This window comes from Suncus etruscus, chromosome 13 (genome assembly GCF_024139225.1).
Source record: "Suncus etruscus isolate mSunEtr1 chromosome 13, mSunEtr1.pri.cur, whole genome shotgun sequence".
NCBI classification, from domain to species: Eukaryota; Metazoa; Chordata; class Mammalia; order Eulipotyphla; family Soricidae; genus Suncus; species Suncus etruscus.
Genome location: NC_064860.1, coordinates 88,980,635 through 88,993,253, shown reverse-complemented (window position 1 = coordinate 88,993,253; position 12,619 = coordinate 88,980,635). Strand labels below are relative to the sequence as shown.

The following is a 12,619-nucleotide window of genomic DNA, read 5'->3' as shown; positions in this document are numbered from 1 at the left end:
CAGGATGGGGGGAGGGGAAGCAAATTCTTAAACAAATAGCTGATTGATATTTACGCAAATACAATTATTTGTTTAGCCTATTTTCCATTTAGATCTATCTTTTGTGCAAGCAATAAGGATCATAATTTAAACTTTACAAAAACATATCTATAACTACATGCTTGAGAGCAGTTACAAAAACAGGTTCCATGGAAAGGTTAAGGAATCTGGTTAAGCCAGATTCTTTGTGCTGAGCTAAATTTATTTGCAGAGTTTTCTGTTGGTTCGGGGCTATGCAAACTTTTGTGGCTTGAATCAGGCAGGCGGTGAAAAATTCATTCAGAGTTCCTTTGATATGTGGGGTGCTCGGTCTCCCACATCTCCCCCTGTTTAGTATACAATATGGGAGGGACAGGCTCCCTTTTATCTTTTTTCACATCCTTACTGTTGATCAAGCTACCTTTATCCACAGAGAAACTTTCTGTCCCATACTTGTATGGGACAGTTAATGGCCAAAGATTCAGTGAGGCAGGAATATGAGTGTTATTCTTACTCCAAAGTAGATATTCTTTGTGGTGCCATTCATGGACCAAACATATCACGATGCTTATTACTAATTTTTATTCATTTTACTTTTTAATAGCTACTATTTCATGCCATTTCAAAAATTAATAATTCCATGCAAAGACAATGCTCACCAATTTATATTAGCTTCTAATCAATTTTATATCTTTTAGTTTTATGATATTACCAGACCATCTAAATATAAATGTGATCCTCTTTCATTCTCTCACCATATATCTGCTATTTGAAACCTTTCAATTATCATGTTTGTCACGATCACAGAGGCAAAAAATACGAACTTTACTCAAACATGTAGTTTATTTTTCCTTCAAGAAGAATGAGACCCTCTAGCAAAGCCAAGCAATTAAATATGTACAATTATATTGTATTTGGCTTTGAGTGGCTTTTATTTATTATAGAAAACAAGATAACTGAAACAATTATAATCTTAACAGAGTTAGAAGATTTCCATTATCAAAATAAAAGTTATTCCACCATTCAAAAGGAACTAGGAAATAAATTAAATCTGCAAGAATGAATTATAAAACCATTTATCTTTATAAGTTAAGGTTTTTTAATAGCAAGATGCATACTAAGTTGCAAGATGCATACTAGGTTGCACTAAGTTTTTTTAATAGCAAGATAATGCATAAAAGTTGCACTAATTACAATAATTTTCACCTCTAGTGTAGAAACCATATAAAATATTCTTGAAAATCAACAGGTCCAGATTGATGTAATGATTGATTCCCAAACGGGTTATTATCTGTAAGTTCCATAAAGTTGTAGCACTAAGCATAGTAAGCCAAAGATAGTGGTAATGATTATGCGATAGAATAATTTATTTACTGTATATTTAAATAAATATGCAATATATTTATATTTGAATTCTACTGTTTTTAAATTTGGCTTATAGAAAAATGTCTGACTCTAGCTGATAATGTAATGTATATCTGAGTTTAGTTCTCACATTGAAGTCATGTTTATAAACAGTAGTGTAACTACAAAATTGTATCCCATCTTACAATTTTGCTGTATACAGATATGTCTGGAATGGTTTTTCAAATCAGGAAAACAAGCATAATAGCATAAGTATTAAAAAATGTAAGTTTATGAACATTTTAAAACTTCTATAGAATTTTATTTTGTCCTTTGTTTTTGGATCACACAAAACAGAGTTCAGTGTTTATTTATAGCTCTGCATAGAGCTATCACATATAGTAATCACTCCAGGGGACCATATGAAGTGCCAGATATTGACTCAAATTGGCTGTATGCAAGACAAAAGCCCTCCCCATACTGCTATATCTTTAATCCCCTTCTATAGGAATTTAAGTTGTTAACAACCCCTACTTAAATTTATTTGTTTTAAAGTTATTATATTTACAAATTTAATAGGATTTAAATATCCAAATAAAGGATAAGACCGGGTCAAGTTTGAACTTCAATAAATTAACAAGTAGTACATCTTTAACTGAAGTTGTCATTAAAATAATATTGTTTGTAAAGAAAGATCACCTGAGAGCATTAGGATCTTCACATAAACACACAATGAACATTTAGATATAAAAATAAACACAATAAATGACAAAATTCAATCATATTCCTGCCTTATGTTTTGATTGATATGGTGCAATCAATTTCTAGTTCACCATTTCTTCCATTTCTGCTTTTGATTTTACACATCACCCTCACTCAGTCACCTGATTGATTTCTTTTGTGTACCTTGTCTTAAGAAGGCATTTGCTATTTCAACCTACGCACAAGAGTGTTATACATGCTACAGTGCACTGAATACCCCCAAAAGAATTACTGAGCCTAAAATGTCAATCGTGCTAAGGTTGAGAAATCTTGATATAGAAAAACCCATCTAAAATCCTCTGATAGAGTATAGAAACTTTTTAATGATTCTGAAGACTAACCTAATTATATGTATAATAAACATCTTTTGTCTTAACTGTTTATACTCTATTTTGCACATAATTATAATAATTCATTTACATACTGTGATTACAAAATTGCTCTTGCTTGAGTTTCGGCCGTACAATGTACACGACCCTTCACCAATGCACTCTTCTTCACCAGTGCACCCATGCATGTTTCCCACCACCATTGTCCCCAGTTTCCCTTCCACCTTCTCTCACTCCACCCTTCTGAATGTCTCTGCAGACATTTTACTCTACCTCTCTTTTACTTCCCTTATTTCTCCAGTTTCTTTACATTGTTGTTTGCACTATTGATAATGAAGGAGTACGTATCATGCATATATCACGTTATCCCCTTCTAGCATTCTGATTTTTTTCCAGAGCAATCAGTTCTACTATCATTGTTATAGTGGTACCTTTTATACCTTAATTGCACTGTTCCACTATTTGTTGCAAACTTTCTACCATGGACTGGTCCTCCTGGCCATTATCTTTATTGTTTCTGGATATTTTTACCTACTATCTTTTTTTCTCAAATCCCACAAATTAGTGAGATTATTCTATGTCTATCCCTCTCCATCTGATTCATTTCACTTAGCATAAAAATCACCATATTCATCCAAGTATAAGCAAATTTCATGACTTCATTTTTTTCTAACAGCTGCATCATATTTCATTGTGTAAATGTACCAGTTTCTTTAGCCAATTTATCCAATCATATTTTCTTGGCACTTTGGTTGTTTCCAAATTCTGGCTATTGTAAATAGTGCTGCAACAAACAGGAATGCAGAGGGCTTTCTGCATGGTGTTTTTGGTTTAAAAGGGTAAAGCCCTATTGCTGGATCATATAGAAGCTTAATTTTTAGTTTCTTTGAGAAATATCCATGTTGTTTGTCAAAAAGATTGGATCAGTCTGCATTCCCATCAGCAGTGAATGAGAGTCCCTTTCTCCCAGCATTTACACCAGCATTGGTTATCCTTTGTGATATGTGCCAGTATCTGTTTGTATATAAATTTTTTAATTTTGATAACTATGTTTTTTCTTAAAACTTATTCTTTATTCCCTTCAAGAAATATTTTCCTATATTGAAGTTTAAGATATTCTTCTGTTTGCTTTTTGTTTTCTATAAATACTTTCTCTGTATTTTACATTTATATCTCCAATTTATTGAAATTTATGTTTTGGAGCTCAGATATATATTTCTGTATGTGTAAACTATAGCATCAACAGTATTAATTGAATAGTTGTTTTTCACTAATTGTTAAAACACTAGTCACTGAATTTCCATATAAATTCATTTCTAAGCTATTTTCTGTTTTGTTCTCATTATTGTGTTATTAGTTTGCTAAATATTTCTACATATAAGTCCTCAAGCTTTAAATTTATTTCAAAAATGTATTTTAACAAATATATTAACAGTATGTTGTTGAATACAAATATTTAACAAATAACAAAATCTATTTAACAAATACATTTTAACGACTAACAAATATAATTTCTAAAGTACAAATTTTAGTATTTAATTTAAAATTTAGATTTAATCTTACAATTTTAGCTGAAATTAATTAAGTTTATTGACAAGGCAAGAATAACTGACTTTCCTCAGCAGAAGCATTGTATTCCTAATTGATTTTTTTTAAATATGTTTGTTTAATAATTTATCCTTAATACTACTTGATCTTAGGTGTTACATGTAGTTTTGGAGGTTTAGTATACCAGCTGGAAGCTCTCACCCTGCAAAAAGAAATATTTTTCTTCCTAGATTTTTTTTTTTGCAGATACATTTTATTAGTGAGGTTTATTTTAATTAGTGTATTGTTCTTATTGTTGTTGTTTCAATTCTTAGGAATATACTGCATCATTTGTAACACAATACATCTTTGTTATTCCATCTTTCAAGTCTCCTATCTTTGAATGATTTGTTCTTCTATTTAGAGATACTACTGGAAAACCTTTCAACTTTTAACTTATCCATCAGCCTTAATCAGTAGCTTTCAGGAAATCCACTTAGTTTAAATTACCTTTCATTGAGATGGTGTTCAGTTTTCAGAAATTAGGCCATTCACAGAAAGATATTAAGGGCTTTAAAAACTCTCTCCAGGAGCCAGAGAGATAGTGCAGAGGGTATAGTGACTGCCATCATTCAGGTTGATCTGGGCTCAGTCTTCAGCATTCTACATAGTACTCCAACCCCCACCAGGAGATATTCCTGAGCACAGAACCAGGAATAAACACTTCCAAACCAAAGGAATCAGTCTAATTCTCTCCCATCCTTTTACAAAAAAAAATTTTTTTAAATAAAACAAGACAGACATAGTTAAATTCAGGAGCCCAGCTCTTATTTGCATTCTAACTAAAAATTCTTGTAAGGAAATAATGTTCTATTATTATCATTTCCCAATCTTTATCCAATCAGATATCCACCTTCAACCTTGTTTTCTGTGGAATCCCCATTTTACCCATTCCCCCCACTCCAGTCTCATGGCCCTTAATTTACCCAAATTTCATCTGGACCCCATTAGAATATCTCAGGGGCCATAGTGAGGCCAGCTGGCCTCTGGTTGAGAAAAGCTGAACCAACATAATCTCTGGGTCTTATAAAAATAAAATAAAATTTTAGTGTTCTTCACATAAACATTAATTCAAAAGATATGTGGACACCTATTTTCATAGCAGTACTATTTACAATGGCAAAGACTTGGAAACCAATCAAATTATCAATATATGAGTGGGTAAAGAAGTTAAGGAATATATTCACAATGAAACATTCAATTATAGGAAAAGATAAAACTTGCCTCTTGCTCACAAGGAGTCATGATAAGCAAATAGAATCAGAGGAAGGAAAAATGGTGGACAATTTCATTCATTTATCCTATATAAAGAAACAATGCTGAAGGAAAACATAGTTTTGGGTTTATACTGAGAAGGAACTGGAGCAGAAGCAAAAGGTGGACTAGTCTGGGACCTTGGGATAGTGTAATTGAGGTTTAGGTAGTTGTGGCTGTGCTTTACTTCAAAATCATAAATATTGACACAATTATCAACCATATTATTTCAGTAATAATAAAAACAATTTTTAGTGTTTTTTCTCAACTTTTTTTCCCATGATGAATAATTGGCTTTCCTTATTTTTTTTTATTCTTTCTATGCCACATTTACAGGGAAGACTTTAAAGTTTCCTTCTTTATGTTTTCTTCACAGCAGTAAATGGGCAACAAATTTTTCATGCTGCTTTTGGGCCAGGCTGTATTAGTCTTGTTTCTGGGAAGAAAACGGATAGATTCTGGTAGAGGTGGTTATTTTCCTTTAGTAAAATATATATGTTGAAGATTTCTCACAAGTCCAAAATCAATATTTGACTACTTCATACTGAGTGCTATAAAATGTCCTGAAAATGTCAGAATGCCTTATGTAGGTCACATGCCTTGAATAAATACCTCTCTGGTATATCCAATATATATGTAAAGTTTGACACTTTAAAGTCATCTGAAAAAAAACACAATAAGATTGTTTACTAGTTAGCCAACTACCTCAAAGCTTCTATAGCTTCTATGGCTATTTCTTTTAAATGCAAAAGTGTTAGATATCTAACTTGAACTCCAGATGTTACATTAATGTACAATATTCATCATGAGGCAATGTAATATGTTGTTTTTTTTAAATATAGAACGCTTCACGAATTTGTGTGTCTTCCTTATGCAAGGGCCATGCAAATCTTCTCTGTATCGTTCCAATTTTAGTATATGTGCTGCCAAAGCGAGCACTACAATGTAATATGTTTTTATGGGAGGGGAAACACTGTTTTAAAAGAGCAAAGGAAAAGACCAATTTTGCAATGGAATAGTCAAACCAGATTTTTACTTACCTTTGTTTAAAAACAAACACACAAAACAATGACTTGTAGTAAGCAACGTTATTTATTAAAATGGTGATTCACAGTGGTTTTTCCCTTTCGGTTCATTTTTATGTAAATCAGTTATTTCCTTTCTTCAAGAGAAAAAGAAAATGTTTACTAATTTCCAACTTTTCACTTTGACATCCTTAGCATGAGAGAAAAAAGAGTGATAGTAAATAAGAAATGGCCTTCTATTACTTTTATATCAAAATGATATTACTTATATATATTACATATTTATATCAAAATGATATTATTTATATATATATCAAAATAATATTACTTATAAAGTAAACAGATACATGAATTTTACAGATATTAAAGTTCAAATTTGGTAAATCAATAAATCTAACTCTGATATCATTAAAGTAACTTATAGAGGTGTCCAACCTTTTGCCAGAGCTTTCTTCTTGCAACAAGCCTCTCTGCATGCTATTTACCTTATTTTGAGTGTAATTTATAGAAAGGTGCTTGATACACAAGTGTTTTTGAGAACTCTAAGGCCAAGACCTCTCCTATTTAGTGCAGTGGGGCAGAGATGTAGCCCTCGTCTTTATAGGCGTAACTTGGAAAATTCCTTTCAAGATCATCATCTCTGTTCTGCAGGTTCTAACCAAGAGGTTAGAATTATTATTCCACATGTAATGAATCTGAATCAGATTAAGTCGCAGGTTGCATTCAGAATGCATGCTTCTGGGAACTAATCCTTTTGAATGCTGCCTTTTTGTTCATCTTGTCTTTCTCCTCCAACGCCTCAAGACTTAAAGTTCTTTCCTGGCGCTGGCAATAATTGAGGGGCACTATACTTCAAGCCTTGGAGTACGCTGTTAATGAGAGAAATTAAGAAAAAAGAAAAAGAAAAAAAGAAAAAAACTCTCATTGGATGGTTCCTGGGGTAAAGGGAAATGGAACACAGCTAATCTTGACAAATGAGAAAGCCTCCCATGTGGAAAAGAAAAATAAAAGATGTCAGTGGGTTAGCATAACCACAAGTCCTACAATGCTTCCTGTTCCTTCATCTTTTCAATTCTTCAATTGCTACCAACTGAGAACTCAGCTCAGCTGCTGGTTAGCTACCAAATCCCATTAGCTAGGGCTCCCAGCACCTAGGCCCCTCCTCCTTTCAGTAGGAACTCAGCAAAGGGGCGTGTCCTCCGCCGGCGCCGAAACCAGCGAGACCACGCCCCACAAGGGGGCGGGGCTTCACTTTTACTCCCTCCGGAGACCTGAAAGTGGGCATGCTCTTATGACGTCACGAACGGGGAATTCGCTCTTTGTCCTCTTTCTCTCTGTCGTATCTTCATCCTCTTTTCTCTGTCCCATCTCTTTCTCTCTCTTTCGTTTTCCTTTCTGTCTTTCGCTCACTTTCTCTATTGGGAGACAAGACTCAGGCTCGCGGAAGGGCAAAGTCTCCTAGAAGGGGGCGGGGCTTCGCCTTGCACTTGCACTTCCTCCCGCTCTGAGCCCCGGAAGTGGGCGTGGCATTATGACGTCCTCCCCCAGGCAGGCGCCGAGAGGGCGGGGCCTCGTTTCCCAGGCGACGGCTTGCCCGGCCGGTTGCCTAGCAACCGGCGGCGGCACTTCCGGCGGCGACTGTGGCGGACGGAGGAGCCTTAGGCTGGCTGCCTCTAGCACCTCTGCGGGGCTCTTTTGAGAGCTGCTGCGGTCGATGGCGGGCGCCGCCACCGTGGTCTCGCCGTCGGGGTTAGAGGATGGCATGCCCCGGGCCCGGGGCGAAGGCACCGGCGCCGGGGATGTGGTGGCGGTGGAGCGCGGGCCCGGCGCGGCCTACCATATGTTCGTGGTGATGGAGGACCTGGTGGAGAAACTGAAGCTGCTCCGCTACGAGGAGGAGCTCCTCCGGAAGAACAACCTCAAGCCCCCGTCCAGGTGGGTGCATCCCGCTTGCTGAGACGAACGTGGGTGCTCCCGGGGTCCCCTCGCGTCGTTGCTGCTTTGCAGAGCCAGGAGCGTGCATGAAGCAGGCCCAAAGCCCAGGGGACCCTTCCTGGGTAGACCGACCAGAGAAGACAAAATTGGCTCCGAAGAGGATCTTTGCAACTCCCCAACCCCCCCCCAAAATACCAAAACTTCTTTCCGAAGATCTTTGCAACTCCGCAATCTTCCCCCCAAAAAAAAACCAAAACTTCTTTCCGAAGATCTTTGCAACTCCCCAATCCTCCCCCCCCCCCAAAAAAAACAAAAACAAAAGCAAAACTTGTCTCCGAAGATCTTTGCAACGCCCAGGAGCTGATATTTGTTCTTCCAAGGCTAAAAGGACCCCCAAGACGTTGCTGACAGGACTCATGCTTCTCCCACAAAATACAAACACTTATTTTTTATTTGTTTATTTTTGACCTGACTATAAAAAAGAATGAAGGTACCTGTTGTAGAGAAGAAGAAACACACACACACACACACACACACACACACACACACACACACACACACACACACACACACACACACACACACACACACACACACACGGAAATGCACTGGAAAAAAAATCAGCCAGAATCGTGCATCTCAGAGTATGGCTGGCATGAGATGGAATTCTATAGTTTTTGTTTTCTTTTTTAAGAGTTCCTGCCCTCCCTGGCTGCCCATTCTGGGGTCTCTTGCACACCCTGCTGAGAACTTTCTTGGCACTTTGGTAAACAGGACTTCTGCGTTGTTTTTGTTTTGTTTTGACTGTGGTTTGTCTTTTTTATGGGTAACGTTGATGGTCTCAGAAACTGAGAAGTGGAATGACCCAAGGATGTGGCAACAATCTCTTTCTTCATCCTGCAATTTAAAGTTCTGCCCTCTGGCTCCTAAGGAAAAGTACTTAGCGAAGCAGTGCTGGTTGGGACAGCAAATGTTTTCTCCACTGATCACCGTACTTTAGCTTTAGATTCGTTTTTGATAGTTTTTCCTTCACACTACATAGGTTTGCTTGTTTCATTGTGTCCAATGCAATTGAGGTTAAGAATGATACTAGATTAAGACTTGACTCGATGTTTTGATTATTTGCAGTAACCTGAATTGTGAGTTATACGGGTTTTATCTGAACTCTGCATACTGCTAAACTGACCCAGTAGGAGGAAAAAGTGGTGTGGACTGGTTCAGGATAGAAATCATGAGACTTATTACTTCTTAGAAAAAGTCATCATTTTCTCTAGACTATTTTTCAAAATAAAATGATTTTCTGTTTCTACTTATAGAACTTGTATTCTATTTTCTTGGAAATAGATATTTTGAATCATAGATATATGGGAGGAAGGGGGTGGTGAGGGGAGGGAGGGATATCATACTCCAGTCAGTATGGTTACCAATGTCAGTACCCCATGAAATGCAATTCCCCAGGTCTTTTTCCAGGTCCTTGTCAGAAATACTAGGAGAGAGGCCTAGAAGTCTGCATTTTAATAAACCCTCTTGATAAATCTGGTGAATGCTAAAGTTTGAACCACTGCTATTGTTCTACTACTATGCACATCAGTATCCATTCCTATCCTGATGTTGTCAGCCAGGAAGGAGAATATTAATAGTTAACAATGGATTCTTGGAAAAAATTGCAAGCATATACCTGGAAGAACTTAATGGCTTTTATTCCTTCCATCTTCAGATTTTTGTTTTTTTCCAGAAATCTTAAATTTATCCTGTAGGAAAATGTTTGTGAAATTTGAAGTGTTGATTCTTATGAAAAATATAATAGAATTATATTGTATGCACAGTAGTCATAGCTAACACATATTTCTGACCAAACTGACGTAAAATTTTTGCTATTAAGATTTGTGCTAACATGTTCAATCATTAATCATATTGATTCTTACAGGACTTTCTAGGAGACTAAAGGGTTTGGCAGAAATCAATAATTGTTTATTAGACAAGAGGTCTAATTCCTAGTGGTTATTAATCCTAGCTGTACCTTACAATCATCTAGGAGGTTTTTGAAATATATTTATACAGGCCTTCCCTCCCCAAAGTTTTTATCAAAACCATGAGAGAAGAAGCAGTATTTGGCCTGATTGCAATAAGTTTCAAGAGTTTTTTTAAACAAATACACAGCTATAAAGAGAAACACTTGACATAACCGAGAAGTTAGAATTGTAAGATACATTATCTTTCTATAGGGACATTATCAAAAATATATGAAAAATCAGTTTTCTTCATGCTGAGATAATCTTCATTCCAAATTACTATTTTGGGGATGTGCTTTCTTATTTATTATTCTTGACCCATAAATGATTTTTGGCAAAGTGCATATGCTTTCTCCTTTAGCATACAATACATTATCTGCATGTAAAGTCTAATTTTTATATATAATAATTCCCCTAACCTTAATCTTGTTGATTAAGAAATTTAAGTGTGCATCGTTGGAATATTGGAAACTTCAAAGAGAGAATTATCATGTCTTCTGATTTTTAGAGTATTTGGAAAAGAAAAACCCCAGGTTTTCCACAATATTGTACCTCTCCTTTAGTTACGACATACTTATTTGTAATATTTCATATCTCCACTTTCTTTTTTAAACAGACACTATTTTGCACTCCCTACTAATCCTGGTGAGCAGTTCTACATGTTTTGCACTCTCGCTGCTTGGTTGATTAACAAGGCAGGTCATCCCTTTGAACAGCCTCAAGAATTTGATGACCCTAATGCAACAATAGCGAACATATTATCTGAGCTGCGATCTTTTGTAAGTGTAAACAACTTTCTTTGTGTGTCTTCTCAAATGGTTTAGTATTGATAATTCAGCAACCTAAATCTTAGCCTCTCAGATGACTCCTTTGTGAATAAATTTAAAAGCATATGCATACAAAATTATATCAGTTTATTTTCAGAATGACCTTTTCGGAATGATTTCTACAAGATTAATATACTTCCCCCCAAGATTAATATACTTTTTAAAATGTCCGCTGTATACTTTTATAGCCCAAACTAATATTTCTCTTAATCTTAATACACGTGAGGTAAATTTAAGAAAGCAGAATAATTCTAAAGAATAATTCAAAAATATCCAAGGAAACTGAAACACTTTATACTTTGAAAGAGAATTTTCATTTTATATTGGCCATAATAGCCCTTGAACTTTGCAATTTTTACTTTTCCTGGGGTTATTTTAGGCACATGGATTACGGACTTTTGTCAAGTGAATCACTTCTTTACATTGTCATTTAGTTATATTAAGCAGTGATTTTACTTTTCACTCTAACAAGATAAGTAATTTGTTTTTCTATTAGGAAGGTTATTGTCCTTATTTGATATATTTGACAATAAAATGTATTTCTATTTAGCTTTTAATGTATTAGTATAATTTTAAAACACTAAGAGGATTTATTTCTAAAAAGTAATATACGGTATTATAGCTCTTTGAATAGTAGAGGAGTGACAAAGCAAAGTGCTTTGCTTAAATAACTTTTGCATGTGGAATATAAGTAATAATATCCTATTGTATTTCAGGGAAGAACTGCAGATTTTCCTCCTTCAAAATTAAAATCAGGTTATGGAGACTTTGTATGCTATGTTCTTGACTGTTTAGCTGAAGAAGCATTAAAATACGTTGGTTTCTGCTGGAAAAGGTAAAAAATTAACCATAATTTTATTATTAAAATAATAATTTTACGTGAACAATTTGTTTGTTTTTTTGTTCTGGACAACAAACTGGAGCACTCAGGTTACTCCTGCCATTGCGCTCAGAAATTACTCCTGACAGGCTCTGGGAACCATATGGGATGATAGGGATTGAATCCTGATTCATGTGTGCAAGGCAAACATATTACCTGCTGTGCTATCACTCCAGCCATATGTGCATGCTTTTTTCCCTTGAAGTATTCAGAGGTACTTACCTAGGTATATACTCGAGTATAAGCCAAGTTTTTCTGGCACAAAATTTGTTCTGAGAAACCCGAACTTGGCTTATACTTGGGTCATACAGGTTATGTGATTCCATGCGCGCAAACCAATCAAATGCACATAGTCATCTTCTGCCGTCTGCTGGAGGGGATGGTGCTTCAGATCAGTCCACAAGTCGCAGCTGAGCTGAAGAAGTAGGCAGTTGAACTGAACTGCATGCCACTGAACTATTTAACCCACAATATTCAATGGCACATTTAATTAAGTGAAAAACCTATTTAAGACAGTAAAGTTATGTACATAAATGTTTATAAATCCTGTATCCTTATAATCAGGGGTTTTGGAGTATAAGGATTCGGGACTTTTAACCGTTTATTTATAATGCTTTACTGTCTTATATGGTTTATTCACTTTAAT

The 12,619-nt window shown here is 35.6% G+C and overlaps 1 protein-coding gene and 1 non-coding gene across 2 annotated transcripts in view; one reads left to right on the top strand and one right to left on the bottom strand.

Moving 5' to 3' along the window:
* Positions 1–6,126: 6,126 nt before the first annotated feature.
* On the bottom strand, positions 6,127–6,233 carry LOC126026728 (U6 spliceosomal RNA). Its single transcript, XR_007501948.1, has one exon. It is a non-coding gene; the product is annotated as a U6 spliceosomal RNA (small nuclear RNA).
* Positions 6,234–7,960: 1,727 nt separating this feature from the next.
* The window catches only part of IFT57 (intraflagellar transport 57), an 82,867-nt gene continuing 78,208 nt past the window's right edge, over positions 7,961–12,619 (top strand). Inside the window, exons 1-3 of the mRNA XM_049785685.1 lie at positions 7,961–8,254; positions 10,883–11,045; positions 11,810–11,928. Of these exons, the coding sequence (XP_049641642.1) occupies positions 8,034–8,254; positions 10,883–11,045; positions 11,810–11,928 (503 nt within the window). The 5' untranslated portion in view covers positions 7,961–8,033. The remainder of the gene's footprint in view (positions 8,255–10,882; positions 11,046–11,809; positions 11,929–12,619) is intronic.